At 40.2% G+C, this 20,745-nt stretch overlaps 1 protein-coding gene across 6 annotated transcripts in view; it reads left to right on the top strand.

Annotated features, from left to right (window-relative positions):
* Positions 1-20,745, top strand: part of DHRS7B (dehydrogenase/reductase 7B) — a 72,622-nt gene that overhangs the window by 42,083 nt on the left and 9,794 nt on the right. For 2 of the 6 annotated variants that reach the window (XM_021008443.2, XM_021008444.2), the window contains exons 4-7: positions 4,403-4,613; positions 5,692-5,784; positions 7,263-7,415; positions 15,536-17,253. In XM_021008443.2, coding sequence (XP_020864102.1) covers positions 4,403-4,613; positions 5,692-5,784; positions 7,263-7,415; positions 15,536-15,741 — 663 coding nt within the window. In that variant the 3' untranslated portion in view covers positions 15,742-17,253. The other 4 variants (XM_021008447.2, XM_078152941.1, XM_021008448.2 and 1 more) reach the window with 4 other exon arrangements.

Below are 20,745 nucleotides of genomic sequence, written 5' to 3'. Positions count from 1 at the left end.
GGAGCAGGATATATCACCAGAACAAGACACTGTGTGTGTGTGAGACTGTGCAGTGCTCCACTAAGCTTGAAGGAAAGCACACACCGTCTCTCTGGGGCCAATTCAGACCACCCAAAAGTCACTTGGGACAGAGGCCTAGGCTGGTAAATTGTGAATTGCCCAGTATGGAAGGAGTCTGAGACTCTGAGATCCAGTCCCCAAGGAAATCACTATAGGGGGTACAGTCAGAAAGTGAAGAGGGGGAAATGGGGGGGTTGGGGAGGGTGGGGCTGAAATTACCAAAGATCTCAGGAAGGAGAAAATTCAAAGACTGAACAAAAGCAGATAAATTAACAGGGAAAACATTTGTAACTGAAGAAAATATAGTCCCTAGATCTAGTAAACGAGTTCAGACATCTGTGAATCAATGTTGGAAAACAAAGGAAAAATTTTGATCCAACACTTGATGAGACAAAATAGCTGGACCAATTTATAGATCCACCAACAGAGCATCAGTTTGCCTGTCTTCTAGAAACTGTCCCAACAATAGTCAATTTTTCCTTTTTGTCATGTTGGCCAATCTGATAAGTGTCAATTGGAACCCTAGAGTTGTTTTAACTCTCTCTCTAATTTTAGTGATTTTTCATATGGCTATTGATAGTTTGTATTCCTTTGTTTTGAGAACTCCTTCCTTTTCTGTGTGTTTTTTCTTTTTTTCATCTATGTTGATTATGAGTTCTGTGCCTCTACGCTGATTGCATTAGAAAACTGCCCTTTTCCTATCTCATCAGTTGCTTCTCTTTGTTTCTTCAAAATTTCATTCTTGAGAGCTTTCCATTTTTTCTGGGCTTATTTCCCCTAAGGAATTTTAGGCTATGAGATCCTTTTTACCCCTTTTATAATCCCTTTGAAATTTTCACCCAAAATATAGATTGCATGTCAGACTGTGCCTGAATTTCTTGTAGGTAGCATAGGGGATAGAATTCTGAGCCTGGAGTCAGGAAGACCTGAGTTTAAATCCAGCCTTAATTACTAGCTATGTGACCCTGGGAAGTCGCTTAACTTTTGTCTGCCTTTTTCCTTATCTGTAACATAGGGATAATAGTAGCAACCTCCCACAGTTGTTGAGAGGACCAAATGAGATAATATTCATAAAATGCTTAGTACAGTTCCTGGCACATAGGAGGTACTTAATAAAAGTTTCCTTCCTTCCTTCCTTCCTTCCTTCCTTCCTTCCTTCCTTCCTTCCTTCCTTCCTTCCTTCCTTTCTTTCTTTCTTTCTCTTTCTTTCTTTTTTCTTTCTTTCTTTTTTCTTTCCTTCCTTCCTTTCTTTCCTTCCTGGTCCTTAGACAACAGTTACATGGTTTCTCCCTTTCCAGTTTGGAAAACTAGAAAGCTCCTGCTTTATGTTTTTGTCTGCTGTTTGCTATCTGCTTTTCATTACCTTTTGGAATCCATAGTGAAGTCCATGTCAACATCAAGCCTTAGGAGGTCTTTAATGAAGGGGCCTCTATTATTCTAATTTATATTGTAATTATTTCACTATGTCATTACACCTTATAGATTGTAAGCTTTTTGAATGAATGAAAAATCATTAATTAAGCACACACAAAGTGTCAACCCGCAACTGAGGGCTGGAGATACAAAGACTGTCCTGGCCCTCAGAGAGCTTACATTCTAATGGAAAAACAGTAAGCATCTAGGAGTAGTGGCTTGGGTGGGGGGCCGTCTGAGATTAGATTGTCACCAGCCAGGATCCTGGCAGAGTTGAACTGGAGGGGAGGGAAGAGCAGAAGAAAAGAGGGCAAAGTAGTTAGCTAGAAAGGAGAGAAGACATTGAATTGGCTAGAGTTTGCATGATTTGGGAGACCCTGGCACAGGACCACCCAGCATGGTGTGTCCTCATCAGAGAGGGTGTAGGGCTCCCTGAGCAAAGCAGAGCTGAAGTAGGTCAAAAATAAGCCCCAGATGTGCAGATTTAGAGAACCCCTCACAAATGTTCACATGGACTATTTATGCCCAAACTGTGGTAGAGCCTTCCAAGTTCATATCAGTCTGATCAGCCACAGTTGGACACACTATAACTTGACTCTAACAAAGTGATCTCATTTGGTCCTCTTCTAGAGTAAACCATATACATATATATATATATATATACACACACACACACACACACACACACACACACACACACACACACACACATACATACATACATACACACACACACATATACACATACCATATATATATATATATATACACACACACATACATATATATATACACATATATGTACACGCATATACATAGACATATGTATACTCCAAGAGAGGCAGTCACCAATGGGGAGAAAGGGACCCCAGGGTAGGAATCATATGGAGCATGGTCACTGGTTTGGGTATTTAGTCTGGGAGGCTCCTGGAGAGGAGTGTCTGAGAGGAAGGAGTGCCTCCTTGAAGGCAGAGATCTTGTATATTTTTTTAGGAGGAAGTCTTTGCCCTCCTCCTAGTACTTAAATAATGCATTGTTTATAGTAGGCCTTCAGTAAATGTTTGTTGAATGCATTGTTCAGCATCCTACACCTTGTGCAGTATCTTAATAGTTTATTTATGCAAGGCTTTTCTGTTTTGGCTCCCTCCCACATTGTACCTTGTTGCATAAGCAATCCATATTATTATTAATATTATCGTATGAACTTAATCTCTTTCTCCCCAGTCCTACTGTTTCTTCTGACTTCTCTGTTTCTATTAATGGCAGTCACATATGCTTGAAATGTGAGCATTTTCTTTAATTACTCCCTTTCCTTCGCTTCCTACATCTAATCGGTTACCAAGTTCTGTCTGTTTTACTTACACAATATCTTTCAATAACTGTCAGATCCTTTCTGCTGGCACTGTCCCATTATAGGCCCACATTACCACACATAGACTATCACAATAGCTTTCCAACTGATTTCCTCATCTTGTCTTTTCCCCACCAACCCATCCTGTACTAGTACCTGACAGCAGACCATGCATCTGTTGTCTAAGGACAAGGAAGGAAGGAAGGACAGAAGGAAGGAAGGAAGGAGAAGGAGGGGGGGGGGACTTTTATTAAGTACCTCCTATGTGCCAGGAACTGTACTAAGCATTTTACGAATAAACCAGATCATATCATTTCTTCAGTGCAACACTTCAGAGTCCAAACTCCTTGGACTGGCATTGTAAACCCCTTTACAATCTGCCACCCTACCGATGTGGGCTAATTTCATACTAATACCTAACCTTTATTCTATGCTTCAGTAAAACAAGGTTACTGCCTATAGTACATATTCTGTACTTTCCTGAATCATCCATCATAACATGTAGAAATATGTTAGTTCCAGCCATTGTCAATATTTTTATCACCATCATCTTCATTGTCATCAACATCTTTTAAGTACCTAATTGTACATAGCGACTGCTAGTTGTACACAAGGAGTTGTTACACAAACCTCATTCCTGCCTTTTAGACATGTATAGTATAGACATGTATACCTTGGCTTAGTCATACATGTACCTGTATCCCTAGTGTATCATAGCCAGCTCTCAAATAGCCAAGGAAACAGCAGACAGCTATTGAAAAGATCATTGACATTCATAGTTTCGAGCCCTTCTCTTACCAATTTTTTAGTCACTTACCCTAGTGAAATCAGTGTACATTAATTTCATCTTTTCTTTCTTCTGCCATTCTTTCAGTACAAGAGCTGATGACTGTGGTTGAAAGGCAGCCAACCAGTAGAGGGGGAGCTGTAACAACCAAGATCCTAGATAATCTATAACCTGGATAATTAGTCTCTGATTAATTAAAAGTTCACTTTATTAGCAGTTAACTTTTCCTCTCCTAAGTAAGTAGATTCAGAATATGATGAACATAAAGGATTAGGAAATGAAAAGAAATCTCTTTGGAGAAACTTGTAGGTGCCTTGTAATGTATTATTAATGGCAAAATATCCATGTCTTTTGGGTTTGAATACTGGTCCTACTAGAACTAATGGATCTCAGTTATTCCAGGATGGCCAGCATACCTGCAAGATAAACCAGTAATTAAATATCTTGAGTTCACTACTAAGAAGTTCCTTATATTATAGCCTTTGGAGGAGAATAATTTGTGGTTCAAGCTGAAAGCTTTTCATACCATGTTGAAGCACTGTATGCAAGGAATGCTTTAAAAGGCACAAAGATGAGGGTAATTATAACCTGGTTAATTTTATGCCAGGTCAGTACATCTTCTGAGGTCCTAGGTGACTTTCCAATCAAAGATCAAATTGGCCACATTTGAAGTTCTCAAAACGTTTGATTCTTTTCTGGTTTCCCATAGCTTGGCAAAACATGAATATGTTGATCAAATGATTGTTACTCAGAAGCTGAATTGTGTTACTGTCTTGTTTGTTCAAATTCAGACACACAAGCCTCATGTTGTAGTCTTTGACCTTGCTGATTCAGACACTATAGTCCCTGCAGCGAATGAAATCCTAAAATACACTGGTCATGTGGACATATTAATCAATAATGCAGGGATCAGCTATCGAGGCACAATAATGGATACTGCCCTGGAGGTGGACAAAAAAGTGATGGAGACAAACTACTTTGGTCCAGTTGCGTTAACGAAAGGTACAATGACTGTGGATTTCTTTTAAATAGAGGAATGTCATTTTGGAGTTTACTTAACTTGTCCCCTTGTAAGCTGACATATAGTAGGTGCTTAATAAATATTTACCAATTGATAGTAATAGGGAAGTTGGGAAGAGGAATTTGGTAGGAAAGATGAGTTTTGGTTTTGGACATTTTTAGACCAGTTCAGGATCTCAAAGGCAGTTAGTGATGTGAGACTAGAGCTCAGAAGAGAGATTAGGACTAGATTAGGATCTGTCAATCATCTGCAATCCAGAGAGGAGAGAGTATCCAGAAGAAGATGATAAACAGTGTCAGAGGCTGCAGAGAAGTAAAGAATGGGTATTGAGACCATTAAGTTTGTCAATTGGTAACTTTGGAGAGAGCAATTTTAGTTAAATGATGAAGTTGGAAGCCAGATGGTAGAATTTAAAATTGAATGAGAGGAGAAGTGGTGGCTTTCTCAAGGAGTTTAGCCATCAGTGAGCAGATATAAAATGATTGATAGCTAGGAAGGGTTTTTTTTAAGGATGAGGGAGATATGGCTGTGTTTATAGGCAACAGGAAAGGAACTAGTACATTGGTAGATATTGAAGATTAGATGGAGGGGAGAGAATGCTAGAGGAGATGGGATGGGGTTTAGGGTGTGTATGGAGGGTTTGGTCTTTGCTAGCAGGAAGGACACCTCCATCAGAGATTGGAAAGAGGAATATGGTGCAGGATGATTTTTAGGGATATGAGATGAGGAGGAGGAGAATAGATTAAATATCCTCTATTTCTTTGGTGAAGTACTGAGGCAGGGTACTCAGCTGAAAGGGTGGGGGAAAAGGGTGCCATCAGAGGCTTGAGGAGGTTTGAAACAGTTTGGAACAACTGGCTCTTGGTGAATGAGAGCATGAATAGATTAGAGAGGTCTAAAAAGATTGCCTTGCTGCAGTAAGAGCCTAATTAAGATTATATAAGTGTTCTGATAAACTGTATCCATTTAGCATAATGGATTTATTTTTATGAAGCATTTTGCTTTTTAACTGCTGTGATTGTGATCTGTCATATTCTAAGGCTTTTTCTCTTTCTTTAGCAATTTTGCCTTCCATGATAGAGAAGAAACGAGGTCACATTGTTGTAATTAGCAGCATTCAGGGCAAAATCAGTATTCCTTTCAGATCAGCATGTAAGTATCTCCTCAAATCCTTTATTGAAATCTAAGAAGTCCTGTTCAAAGTTCTGCATTCTTCCAACCTGTGACCCCATCAACTAAAAGGGAAGGCAAAGAATAGTAATGAGCATCCTTGAAGAAATGCTAAAATGAAGGTTACAAACATTTAATGGAGGAAACATGAAATTCAGTAGCATGATGTGTCCAGAAAAATCCAAATTGGAAATGTGATAAAAAATTAGTATCTTTGTCCTTTTGTCTACCATTTTGTTATAATTCCCTGTTGGCATGGAACTTACTAGCTACTTTCTAAGTTATCTCTTAAAAACTAGGTCATTTAATTTTGATGAATTTTCACTTTTAACCAGATTCTATTGGTCAAATAGACGTGTCCCATTACATTATTAAATAGGATCAAGATCTCACCAATTTCTTGTGATTAGGTTGGAACTGACTAGGCTTAAGGATGCTATCTACTAGTACTCTGCAGCCCTTTTAGACCCTATCTACAGAAAAATCCTAGGCCCAAGAATTCTGGGGAGCCAAAATTGGTTCTGGCATCCCTTTGGCAGGATACAGGTTATATTTGGTGTGTAGCCTTGGTGTCTAATTTTGGTTTGGCCCTTGAGGCTTGCTGAAAAATAATCCAGACCTTTGAGGAGCCCTAAAAGTAAGCCAGTCCCTTGAGAATCCTTAGGATTAGACTGAATTAATAGAATTACTGACAATAGGAACAAATCCCTCACCACCCATCCCCAGCTCATACCCCCTGAAAACCCTGAATCAGGTCAGTCTCAAGCTGAATAGATCTAGCCCTGGAAGGCATTTTAAAGGCCACCATTCCAGCTCCTTCATTTTATAGATAAGTAAACAGATCCAGAGAGACTGTGCCCCAAGATCAGAAAGGTGACAGAGTTGGCCTTTGAATTCAGATCCCAAGACTCCCAAGTTTCACACTTGCAGCATTCTTTCCACCACACTGTGCTGCCTTCCTGTGAAAAGAAGTCATCCAAAAACTGATCTGAGGGGTGTAACCCAGTGCAGTGAATGAAATAACTGTTTAGCTCCCTTCATTTGACTTTCTCTGACCTTTCCTTAGTTTTGTAGCCATTTTTATTCCTGTCTTCCTGTCTGGTAAATAACCCTTCCTTTCCTTAGACTTAAAAGCTCAGAACATTGTACTTTAGAGAACTCTGAATTTCAGTTGAGAGTCTCCCATTTATATACTTAACCATATTTTAGGGATATTTGTGCCCTGTAGGGGTACCACATTCCTCCTCAGTGCCCCTGGAGCAGTGCCCCACAGTCACTTCAGTCGAGAAACTGAGATGGGCACATTTCTGTAGCAGATGAGTGATTTCTGCACCATTTCTAAATGAAAATACACCAGAGGAAAAGGTTTACAAAATGGAATGCATAAAGAATGAAGTTATCTGTTTTAGGGTCAGTGTTTCCTTACTTTTGCGTGTTCCTTATGTGGCTGTGTTTTGCAGATGCAGCCTCCAAGCATGCAACCCAAGCATTCTTTGACTGCCTTCGGGCAGAGATAGAACAGCATGAAATTGAAGTGACTGTAATCTGCCCTGGCTATATCCAAACCAATCTCTCTCTCAATGCCATTACTGCAGACGGATCCAAATACGGAGGTAAGGAATAAATTTACCTGTGCTGATAGGAAACATTGACAGCTTCAGGCATAGGAAATCACGTGGGATTCTTGTTTCTCGGTTCCCCAGAATGAAAGGATACCAGGGTTGATTCTTAGATACTAACTGTGACCAGTCTTGAATCACTTCCCCGATGCCTCAGCAAGAGTCTGTGATTCCTGACTGGTCAGGTTTAAGCGATGTGATATCAGACACATTGACTGTAGACAAGGGCCTCTGTGGTGCCTGAGGGCCTTGAAAACAATCCCTAACTTGAAAATTCTCAGTCTCCTTCATATATGACATGAGAATCAGTTAAAAGTAATTAAATTTACAGAATCTGTAATTTGTCATGACCTTAAAGGTGGCATTGTTTTTCCCTTTATGCTTGGGAAATGAAAGAGAAACCTCCATGTTGTCACAGATTTGGTTCCTTCTGAATCTGCTGCTATTCCAGAGGTTACAGATTGTTGGAAATCATTCGGGTATCCTTGCAAGAGCAAGCTTTTTTTTTTTTAAGTTAAGAGCAACACCTCAGGTCCTATTTACCCTTAGCAGGCAGTAGAAAACAGGTTTGAAACTAGCCTAGCAGACTCTGACTTAGGGTCAGAGTTTAAACAATGTACAGCTGTGTGTCTCTTGCTGACTCTGAACCATGTCTGTCTATCTAGGCCTGTAAGTAACCCACCTTCTTTTTCCTGTCTTCATTGTATTTGACCTGTCATCTATCTAGGTCTATCTGGATCTGAGACTTCTCTTGCTTAGTTGGACTTCCAGTCCTGGCAGCCCCTGACATGTTGTCACTCATTCTCCTACAGTTGAGCAAACATGCATTTGTTGGTGTAAGCCTGCCCAGTGTTTTAGTAGGGTGTATAAAGTTGAAAAACACCACAGTCCCTGGCCTCAGGGACCCAACAGGGAGAATGTGATATGGGCACAAGTAAATATGATTCAGAGCCGATGAGGGTAAAGGAAAAGCATCTAGACAAAGTGCTCTGAGAAAGAGGAGGAAAAGGGAGACACCACTTCAAGTTGGGGGGTTAGGCAAGCTTCATGGAGGCTATGGTGGTACTTGAGCTGGCCCTAGAAGGAAGAGAAGGATTTCAGTGAGAAATGGGATAATTTCTGCCAGATCCAGTAGTGTATGCAAATGCACAGAGGTGAGAAAACCTAAAATGAGATAGAGAATAGCAGCAGTAGTAATAGTAGGAGGCTAGAAAATAGAGTTCATGAGGAGAATAAAATGGAATGAGACTAGAACAATAGGTTGGATCCAGTTTGTTAAATGCCAGGCTGCAAAGTTTGTATTTTCTCTTATGGGCAGTGGGATGAGGAGTTGACATAGTCCAACCCATGTTTTAGAAAGATAATCTTGGAAAAGTAATGTGAAGAAGAATGAATTGGAAAGTAAAGACTTGAAGCAGGGACAGCTGTGAAAAGAACGTTACAATATGTAGTACAATTGAAAAGCAGTGAGGACCCAAACTGGGGTGGTGATATTATGAGTAATGGTTGGAAAGAGAGGAGAAAGAGAACAAACATTTATTAAGCATCTGCTATGTGCCAAAAGTACTGTGCTAAGTGCTTTACAGTATTATCTCATTGGATCCCGCAAGGAATGTACTATTATGTTACAGGCCCACTGTTACAGTTTGAAAAAACTGAGGCAGCAAAGGTTAAGTGACTTCCCCAGGGTTTCATGGCTAGTAAATATCTGAAGCTAGGTTTGAATTCAGGTCTTCCTGACTCCTTAGCATGATATGGATGAGATAAGAGAAACTGTGGAGCTAGAATCAACAGGATTTGGGTCTAATTGGATATTATAGATGAGGAAGAGGAAAGAGTTAAAAATGTTTCTGAAATTTTGAGATTGGGTAACTGGGGAGAATGATGGTTCCATCAGTAAAAACAACAGGTAAGTTGGGAGAAGGATTTTTTTTTAAAAGGGAAAATGATAAATTAAAGTTTGTACATGTAGAGTTTGAGGTACTTATGGGATGTTGAGGGAGTGAGTAGTTCGAAATATAAGACGAGAGTTCAGGGAGGTTATTGAGGCATAGGTTTTTTTTAACATGTAAACTCCAATAAGAAGTTTACCAATAACAGAAGTCCAGAAGCAAAGTATCTGATAAGATCCATCCATCCATCCATGTATATGAATATATACATATATATGTAAACACACACATATTTAAGCTTGATTGTCACCAGTCAGGAGACACGACTTTCTTGCTGGCTTACTTTTCTCTCTTTCAGCATAAATAATAATGACTTTCAGAGGTGTAGGGCTAGTAGGATTGATACTTACAAAACTGTTGCCTTGAGCTCATTTTCTGAGCCCATTTTCAAATTAGCAACAATGAGTACACTACCATTTTTTTATATTAACAGAAATACAATGGGGAAAATGAGTTCTGGCTGCCAAATAATAGTTACACATGGTCTTCTGTTGGGTGTTCACTTGCCTATATTTTCCTATCAGCTAGTCACACTTCACTTAGAAAACCAACAGATTACCTCTCCTGAGAATGTTTTCATTCTGTGCCTGATCTTGGCCCTAGGTTTAAATACTGCCTCAAGACACTAGCTTTGTGACTGTTGTCAGGTCAGTCCTCTGAAAGAAGACGAGGATGGACTTGACCTCTGAGGTCCCTTACGTTTCTAAATCTATGATCCTATAACAGAACAGCCCTCAGTTATAATCTGTAATTCTTAAAGTGTTGCTAACTGAATTACCATTATTTACTAATTAGAAGATTAGCTTGAGCACCAAGGCATCCATCTGTGATATTGACTCACAGGTGAACATTAAGGCATATTTAGATTAGATGGAAGAGATGCAACATGGCCAAGTAACTGGCGAGTTGGCCTTTGATATATCCTGGCCTGGGGACCCTGGACAAGTCATTGAATCTTTGAGAACCCAACTTATTAGAATGATAAGGTTTGGGGGGGGAGGTTCAAAATACGTTTATCAATCATTTACTTTTACTATTTTTGCACAGATGTCAAGTATCATACAAAAAGAATGGTTACCCAGAAGTATGGTAGCCACTATTAAAATTAGATTGTTGCAAAGGATTACTTCCCCCCATTACCTTCTCTGAGCCTTAATGGAAATACTAATAATTCCATTACCTACACTACAAGATTTCAAAACAGGTGCTATATAAATGTAAATGCTATTGTAGTCAACTCATCTGTGTAAGACCAGTATGTTGCAGAGAAAGTGCTGACCTGTATTGGTAGAGGGATCTTTCTCACCTGAGAGTTCACTGTCCCCAAGAAATCATATGTCTAGTCCCCATCCTTTCCCTTAGTTGGACAAGTGAAGTCATAAGGCTTGAGGGAGCTTCTAGAGGCCTTTTAGTCTATCCTATATCTCTAGATAGTATTTAATTAGAATCAGAGGATCATAGATTTTTATCTGGAAAGGACATTAGTGGTCATCTAGTACAACTTACTGGTTTTATTTTATTTCCAACTCCCTCATTTTACAGATAAGAAACTGAGGCCTGGAGAGATTAAATGACTTGGCTAAGGTCATTTGGGTTGTAATCAAACCTGGATCCTCTGATTCCAAATCCAGCATCATTTCTACCATACTGTTCTCTGCAATGAGACTGGGAGCTCTCTCACCCCACCCCCCAAGGGCAAGGACTGTCTTGCACCATACTGGGTTGTGGTAGCTGCTTAATAAATGCTTGTTGACTGAAGATAACATAAGACAGAAGGAGATTTCTGTGCCTTTGGTAATCCTTCCCATTAGTCATTTTCCAAAGTTAGTACACCCCATATAAAACATAGGGACTGTTACTGACTCACAGAATTATAGTTTGAAATGACCTTGAGAGTTCATCTAGTCTCTGCTTCTGCCTACAAAAAGATTACCAGAGGCCTTTCTCATGCCCTGCCACCCCCACTGTTGTTTGTCTTCCCACCTCCAGAAACTACTTTGTATAGATTTACGTTTACTCCCTAGAAGTACCTCCCTGTCTCCCTCTGACAGAATGGCAGCTCTTGGTGGGACTATTTTGTTTCTATCCTAGTACCGCTAGGACCTAGCCCAGAGCCCTTACACACCACAGGGGTCATGTAAAGGCTTAGGAAAAGTAAAAGGGAAGGCAGCCTAGCCTGGTTTTTTGTTTTCAGATTTCCAAAAGAGATTCCCAAGCACTACTCTAGAATCCATAGGGACAGCTGGCATTTATATAGCACTTACTAAACAAAACACTTTACATACATCCTCACATTTGATCAGTTAATTCAGCAACCACTTATTAAACATCCATTGAGTAATAGTTTTAAAGTTCAAGAAATCTTAAGAGAGATGGATTTCTGTACCCTAGCAAAGAATATTAAGGAGGAGCTCATACAACCAGTGGGCCATTGGAGAACCAATGAATGACCTGGAGATGTTTAGCCTGGAGAAGAAAAGCATTAATGGAGACTGAATCACTGTGTTCAAGGATTTGAAGGCTTGTCCTAGGGAGAGGGATTTAATTTGTTTAGCTTAACTCTAGCAGCCACAGCTAGGAGTAATGGGAAAAAGTTAAAGGTATAGTGCTAGACTTGGTGTAACGACTAATTTCGTAACAACTAAAGCTTGCCATATGTGGAATGGGCTGCTCCAGGAGATTAAAAAAAAAAAAAGAGGAAGTTAAAGTGGTGAGGTGGTGATTGGGAGGGTAGAGTGGGAGAGGGGCTGGCAGGGCCTGGAGTCAGAGGGACCAGAGTTCAAATATGGTGTCGGGGGTAATAATAGCTCTGTACGTACCAGGTTCGTTGTGAGGATCAAATGAGAAAATAGTTGTAAAGTGTTTAGCAGTACCTGACACATAGTAAATGAAGAGGTTCAGGGCGCAAATGATGAGGCAAGGTAGAATTCCTCAGGCTATCTCCAAATCAAGTAAAGGCATTTTTCTGGTAACACACCAAGCAGGCTCCTCCTTAAGGGAAGTTGCAACTCCTTGAGGAAGGCTGAAGCTTAAGGGGGGGGATTGCGCTCCTTAATGGAGTCAGCAGTTCTTTAAGAGAGACAGCCCGCCCTAGCCAGGAGAAGCTGGGGATTCTTATAGAGGAAAACCTGCCATGGATGGGGAGATGAGGTAATCAGGGACAGAAAGGTGGACTGGAAGGTGAAGTAACCAAGGACTTGTAGGCAAGGGGGCTGTGGTAGTTCAATTTTGAGCATATGTAGACACATCATTATTTCACTGACCAGTCTACTTGAATCTCATTATCTTCTGAAGTGGCTTTAAATGGTATTTGAGGTAATGGGCTTCTCATTGACCAGTCCATTTGAATGTCATCAGTAAGTGCTATGTAAATGTTAGTTATTATTATTATTATTATTATTATTATTATTATTATTATTATTATAATAAGTTAGCCCCTCGACTTCCTAGGCAAAACTGTCTTCTAGGGAAGGCTGGGATAGTTACTTATGTCTTGGATACTTGGAAGGGGGAAGGGGTAGTGAGGGTTGAAGAGTGGGAGTGTTTTTCTTGTCCAGGTATAAGTAGGCATACATGGAGTCCAAGGGTCCCTTCCAATTCTGAAATTCTGTGAATGATTCTGCAGGACATTTTGCTAAGTGTTGAAGTATATAAAGACAAAAATGAAAAATAATCCCTGCCCTCAGTGAATGTATGTTCTGCCCAGGGACACAACATGTAAACAGGTAAATGCCAGATTAACTGAGGAAGAGAGGGCTAAAGATTAGGTGTATCAGGAAGGGCTTTCTGTAGGAGGCAGTATATGACCTGAGCCTTTAAGACAAGTAGGGTTTCTCATAATTAAGGAGCAATTCGCTTTCAGCATATGGGGAGCAGCCTGTGCTAAGTCATGGAGGTGGGAGATTGGAATGTCAAGCTCAAGGACAGCAAGTGGGTTGATCTGGCTGGGACTAGAGTGTATGAAGGGCAGTAGTGTGAACTATCTAGAAAACTAGGCTGGGGCCAGATTGTGAAGGGATTTAAATGTCACACTGAGGACCTTGCACCTTATCTCAGACAGATGAGGGAGCTACTGACAATTCTTAAGCAAGGGGAATGACAATGCAAGGTCTGTGCCATAGGAAGATTATTTTGCTGTCCATGTTGGGGATGCTTCGGAGAAGAGAGACCCAAAGAAAGGAGACCAGTTAAGAAGTTACTGCAATAGTCCATAAGAGACATGACGAAGGCTTGAACTGAAGTGGTGGCCATGTGAAGAGGTGGAAAGAAGGGGATGGAGAGGAGAGATGTGGTGAAAGTGGCGTCCACAAGGGTGAAGAGAGGCATGAGAGGTGAGAGCTTAGGGTGAGTTCAGGCTTTCAAACCTGGGGTACTGGAAGGATGGCAGGGTCCTCAGCAGAAAGGGGGACACTTTCAGGAGAGGGCAAGATAATGTGTTCATTTTGGACAAGTTGAGTTTGAGGTGACTATTAAACATATCCAATAGATGGAGATGTCCACCAGGCAGTTTGTGATATGGAACTAGAGCTTGGGAGAATTTGGAGTTTCATCGATAAACTTGAGCAGGCTCTAAGTGTTAGGAACTTCTTATAGTTAAGTAGTCTCCTGGCTGCTGCACAAACCTGGTCTGCACTTTATACCCTCACTAGAGGTGAAGTATAACTGGCCATTGCCTAACACGGCCTTTTCTCATCTAGGCTTTGCTTAATTTCAGTTTCCCTAACCCTCCAACATAGGTCTTATTTTCTAGCCCTTGTCTTTTTCCCCCTCTTTTTTAGCACTTCTAAATTTTCTCTGTTGTCCATATCCATCCCTCTTTTGATGTGGAGTATAAAATAGAACTTATCATGGTAAAGTTCTGAATACAAGATAATAATTATCACTACTCCACAATAACACAAAGAAGAATCAATAATGTTAATTCAAGCAGATTCCCAAAATACTTAAGAAGTATGAACAAAAATGTTGCCAGCTTTATATTGTAGTCATTATTGAGTGTACATATTTAGATCAGGTTGTAGTACATAGAGTTTAACTTTAATACTGTCTATGAAAAATTAAAGTCTATGTTATTTGTTGTTCTCCACCCATTACTGTACTTTCAGAATTACAGTTCTGTATTACCAGTTGTAGTCAACTTGTTTTCCACAGTGATCCTTCTATCTTTTGAAGTCATAGTTGTATATAGTTGGTTCTTTTCTATCTTAAATTTGGGTAAATTGTTTTTCTTCCACAGATACCGCTTACAAAGGGCACTTTGAATTTTGTTTTTAATCCTCCAGGGCGCTGGTCATATCTCTGTAGATGGTTTCAGCTGCAGACTCCAATAAACATGCTTTTTCTTTCATCGTTCATGCCAGTGATGAAAATGTTAAATGGCAATAGCTCCTGTGGAACACTATTCTCTTTCTTGAGACTGAATAGATTTCATTCTAGTACCTAGAACATAGTAGTTCTTTAATAATAGGTAGCTGGGGGCACAGATGAGTACTATGCATGGAGTCATGAAGACCTGAGTTCAGATGTGATCTCAGACACTTACCAGCTTTGTGGCCCTGGGCAAGTCACTTTACCTTTCTTTGCCTGTTTCCTTATTTGTAAAATGAGGATAATAACACATGTTGTGAGAAACAAATGAAATAATTGTAAAGTGCTTAGCACATTAGTGCCTGGCACATAGTAAGCTCTATATAAATGTTAGCTATTATTGTTAATAAGTTGATAAATGAGATTATAGCCAACCTGCATACGGTACATATTTTTAGCCAGTTAGGGACTTTCTTTCTATATAATATAGGATAGTCTGGTGAACATCTGAACCTTTTTTATTTTTTAAATAAGGAAAGAAAAATTATAGAACATTTGTTCTGGAAGGAATCTTGTGACTTGTCCAAGGTCACAAAGGTAAATGAAGCCAGTGGTGAAAACATAAACCAAATACAGATGGGCTAAGCATCAGTAAACCCTTTCCTGTTGAGATGTGTCGACCTGCTGGTGCTTCCTACCATAGCATGTAGCCTAAAGAACCACAGAATGGTGGTAACCCCACCCTCCTCCTAAGGCACAAGTAGCCTCCTTGTAGGGAAATTTGACCAGCTGATTTTTCTTTCTTCACATTGACTTAAAGCTTTACGTACTAGGATTTCTGACTTTATTTTTTAGTTACGGACAAGACCACGGCCAGTGGCAGAAGTCCTGCAGAGGTGGCTCAGGCAGTTCTCACAGCTGTGGGGAAGAAGAAGAAGGAAGTGATGGTGGCAGACCTGCTGCCTTGTTTGGCCATCTCCCTGAGAACTCTGTCTCCTCGGCTCTTCTTCTATCTCATGGCAATGAGAGCCAAAAAGGAAAGGAAAGCAAAGGACTCCTAGTCTTTCTTTAGAGAGGCTTCCTTGAAGACCAAGCACATGCCGCCTGATCATGGTTTGGTAGTGCTATGTGCAACAGCTGAACTAATGGAAACATTAATTAAAGGGTCGAACCAGTGGGGAAGGTGGCAGAGCTGTGTGCTGCAGGGCACTAGGTAGCCTCTTGTGGCAGGGAGAAGGAACTATGGAAATTATGCTGAGCTCAGAAGGGGAAGGGGATGCATCCCAGAAACATGAATGTTTTTAATTGTGGGAAAAAAATGAATGGGACTAGCCAGGGTCTGATGGGAGAAACCATATCTCCTGGCAGTTTGGGTCTCTTTATACTGTCAATCAGTACAATCCTTTGAGTCAGAAGGAATATCAGGATTTTTGTTCCAGTGGTTTGACAAAACTTAGCTTATCAAAAGTTACTTAGCCTGTTAATCTTCAGTATACAACTCATCCCTAATCCCTCCTGGAAGGCTCTATACATTTGAGAAACTATTTCTTTTGTCTGTTCTACAGAATTGTTCAACTCTTTTTTGGTCCTGATCTGTGAATTCTGGGTGTAAGGAACTCTAGGTGTGGAGATTCCTTCCACTGATCATGCAACTTATTCTTAGACAGTTGCCACGGGTACTGAGAAGTTTAAGTAACTTGTCTATGGTTACAGTCAGTATACATCAGAAGCAGGACTAGAACTTGGGTCTTCTGACTCCAAAGTCAGCCAAGGTGCGCAACATTATGCTGCTTCTTATTCAACACTTTAGCAGTGTCTTGGCCTTTAGCCTCCATGGTGTACTGACCCTGGACCTAGGAGCTTTGGACATATCCTAGATTTTATTGAAATTGGAATTTCAGAGAAATGCCAGATTCATCCCCACCCAACATGATTAATGTAAAATGGCAAATAATTGAGAATACAGCAATAGAAATGAGCTACTGACAACAATGCATGGCTCAGCTATGGTCCAAAAGCAAGACTTCAGAAATATCGTTTGGTAAGGGAATGAATCTGAAAACGACTAACATCTAATCCTTTGAAGGATCCAGCTAACACAGAGTATTTGACCTGTGGCTACCACAGAAGTAAAATTAGCCACATGTCACATGGGGAAAGAACTTATTACATAGTTACAATTCCTGAGGAGGAAGAGAATTGGGATTTTTTTGTTTTGTTCGTTTTCCTATCTCCCCCAGTCCCAGGTGTCCTGGACATTTCAGGGATTCTCGGTTGTGCTATGAAAGCAGGTAAGATGGGAAGTAAGACATGTAAACGTGCTGTCATTTAGGCCCTTGTCATGAGGGAGAACTTTTCTAGTTTTCTTCAGCAGAGGATGAGACTAATCTGTAACCCAGAGACCTGGATGCCAGTTAGATTCCTGACCCCAATTCTGAACAAAATAAAAATTTCCTGTAATTTTCCTTCTTCTCACTAGTGGAGAACGTGACCATATTGTTACCAAAAACCAAAAGCACAGCTGTACCTTGGCCTTGTATATCTGCAGTATTAAATAAGGACATTTACAAGTAGTGAGTGGTGCTTTTTCTCACTGATACATAAAGCTACTCAATACTGGTGACAGTGAAGAAAGTATGTTGATAAAGGTGGTTGTTTGGGAATGTTTAAGACAAACTAGGACAGGAAAGGTCTATCTAGTCCTTATCTACAGATATTTATTGGAACACTGAGCTTTGAGAAAAAGTCAAGGGTAAATATGGAAGCATCAAAATAGCACAGCATCCACTACTCAGGTTTAACTTAAGATGGGTTTACAAGCAGCTAGACCAGCCACCTTGTCAGAGTTCTCCCTGCCATACCTTTAAAACTATGAGCTCCCTCTTCTCCCCACTTCCTCATGTCCTATCACTTCTGCCACTATCGCTTCTTTCACCCATCTCACATGAAGAGGGGAGTGACCCCATCCCTTCCTGTCTCCTCTAAAAGATTCAGTCATTCCCACTACTTTCCCACTTACCAAACTGCTCTTTCCAATGTTATCCTAGTTGACAAATCCAATAGCCTTTTTTCAATGCTTAGTCCGTGACCTTTCTGCACCCTTTGACACTTGATCACTCTCTCCTCCTTGATACTTTATTTTCTGTAGGTTTTTGAGACACCTGTCCCTCTCTCCTGGCTCTCCTCCCACCTATCAGACCATTCCTCAGTCTCCTTGGATGGATCCTCCTCCAGATCATGCCTTCTAAGTGTCCCTCAGAGTTCTACCCTGGGCTCTCTTCTCTTCTTCCACATACTACTGCACTTGGTGATCATTTCTATGCCAATGATTCTCAAAACCTAGCTTTCCTGCCCTAGCCTCTCTATTGACCTCTTAATCTCGTATCTCCAGCTGCCTTTTAGACATCTCAAACTGGCTATCCATCTTAATCCTGCCGTGTCTAAAACTACACTCATCTTTCTCCCCATAAGCCCTCCTCTCCACCTACCTTCCATATTAACCTAGAGGGCAACACCATCCTCCACTCCTCACTGTTTCCCAACCCCCATATCCAATCTGTTGCTAAAGCCTGTCGATTTCACCTTTGCAACATCTCAAATATGCCATATCTCCTAACAGTGCCACCAATCTAGTACCAGCCCCCTTCACATCATGCCTGGATTACTGCACTAGCCTACTAGTTAGTTTGCCTGCCTCAAGGCTCTCCCTTTTCTTGAATCAACCCCCTATTGTCTCTAGGATCAAAGACAAAATGCTATGTTTGGCATTCAAAACCTTTCATAATCTAGTCCCCTCCTACCTTCCCAGTCTTTTTTTACCTTACTCCCCTGTGTACTGTGGTCCAGTGATGCTGGCCTCCTGGCTGTTCCAGGAACAAGATGCTTGACTGTCTGCCATGCCTAGAACACTCTCCTACCTCAGCTGACTACTGGCTTCCCTGGAGTCCCAACCAAAATTCCATTTTCTACAGGAAGCCTTCCCTACTTCCTCTTAATTCCTGTTCCTTCTCCGTTTCCTATTTGTCTTGTACGTAGCTTACTTTGTATATATTTGTTTGTGTGTTCATCTCCCCCGTTAGACTGTGAACTCCTTAAGGGGATACTGTCTTTGTATCCCTAGCACTTAGCACAGTGCTTGGTACATAATGTAGACACTTATTACTGAAATGAAAAGTCTGAAATTAGATGGGGAAGAAGCTGAGCCCGATTTAGCCAGATTTACTCATGGCTAATTGCTTTAGGATGAGATAGTTCTTTAAAGTCTTCATGGTATTAAATCAAGTGAAGACAGTTGTAACAGGACTTTTCAAATAGACAAAACCCTTTGCCATTATCTTTAGGTGCAAGCTCAGATGGGCTACTGCCCAGTAAATTAATTTTTCTGTATTGTTTGTACAATCTGAATGATGAGCCATAAAGTTCATTAGTCCCATGCTCCTGGGATTTAATGTGTTTTTTTCTAATGAGTACCTGAATACCATTAACTTGCTAACAGTAGAAAAGTTTGATGTTACTTCTGTCCAACACAACAGCATGGTTCTGATTCTCTTCACTTTGACTCTTCACAAACCATCCTACTATTCTCTGGATTATAAAACTCTTAAGAACTCTTCCATAAATTTCCACCAAACCCCCCCCCCCAAAAAAAACTTTTAAAAGCGTAAGAATTTACAAACTATAGGTTCAAGTAAGTCTCCCATGTTTTTCTTTCCAAGCCCTGGATTTGCTACTTATTTTCCTTCTCCACCTATCTCATATAGATTTACCTAATATCACCACCTTTTCATTGACCCCCCCCAAAATTAGTAAAGTCTTCCTCTACAGCTGGTTGCACTAGGCTTCTGGATTACCAAAAATTATATATGAAGTTTATTAGCTATCAGAAATAATAAATGATTCCTAGCAAGTTTTCTTAACCAGATGTAAGGTTACAGAAGACTTTGAAATGGGAGTTGATTTAAGTTGCATGAAGGCAAAGACCACGTCTTGTTCTTCATACTTAGTGTAAGCTCTTACATAGCACATTTAGCACATTCAGTTAATGTTTGTTAAGTGAATGAATGAATGAGAGATATGAAGTGAAACTGAGCTTGGAAAATTTGCCAGGGACATTTACTAGCTGGAATAGGTCTAGGAGAATAACCAGGATGAAGAGACCAAGTACCATGCCATACCAGGTTTAGATAAAGGAACAACGTTAAATTTGCAAAGAGAACACTTGGAGGGAGGGAAGAACTCCCGTAAAGGGACAGAGCAAGGATAGCTGTCTTGTGAAAGGATTAGATGTATTTTGCTTGGCCCCACAAGATAGAATTAGGAGGAATGGGTGGAAGCCCCAGAAAGGAAAATTTCTGCTCAATGTAAGGCGGAAAAAAAACCCAACTCTTTTTAATTATGACAGTCTTAAGTGCCATGTGCTGCCTCAGGAGATAATGGATTTCCCTTCCATCATTGGAAGCTTTCACTTGTTCAGAGACTTAGAAAAGTCTGTTGGCTAAGGTTCAGGTTAGATCGAATGAACTCTCAAGGTCCCTTCCTATTAAGATTATAGGTAACGAAGATTTATATGCATAAAGCAGTTAGCATTCTTCTCAAAACACCAAATAAAGTGACTTTGAATAAATCATAATTTGTGCCTTAGTTTTCTCATTTCCAAAAAGGATAATACTTGCCCTAAAGTCATCTTGAGGCTCAAATCAAATAATGTATATAAAGTGCTTTGAAGCAACAAAGTACTATAGGAACATCAATGATATGTTCTCTATGATCTGTTCCCCACAAAATGCAAAAATTCACACTTGGATTTACATTACCATGGTCTAAAACTAGCACTGGGATTAACATAACACTTTAGTTTTAATAGGGCATGACTGTTAACGCCATACCCCATCTCTAGAAATAAAAAATTTTAAAAACCTCAATAAGGATGAGATAAAATGGTTAACCCTCATACTAGGGAACATAATTTGCTACTGTCAATTATAGCAGATGCCAGGATAAGATGTTTTCAAGTTTCCTTATTGATAAGGTCCATTACTTATCTAGACACCAATGATTAAAACTTC

The sequence above is a fragment of the Phascolarctos cinereus genome, unplaced genomic scaffold (genome assembly GCF_003287225.1).
Source record: "Phascolarctos cinereus isolate Bilbo 61053 unplaced genomic scaffold, phaCin_HiC Scaffold_4;HRSCAF=312, whole genome shotgun sequence".
Lineage (NCBI taxonomy): Eukaryota > Metazoa > Chordata > Mammalia > Diprotodontia > Phascolarctidae > Phascolarctos > Phascolarctos cinereus.
Note: the sequence above shows the minus strand (reverse complement) of the source record. Positions and strands in the feature narration are given on the sequence as shown.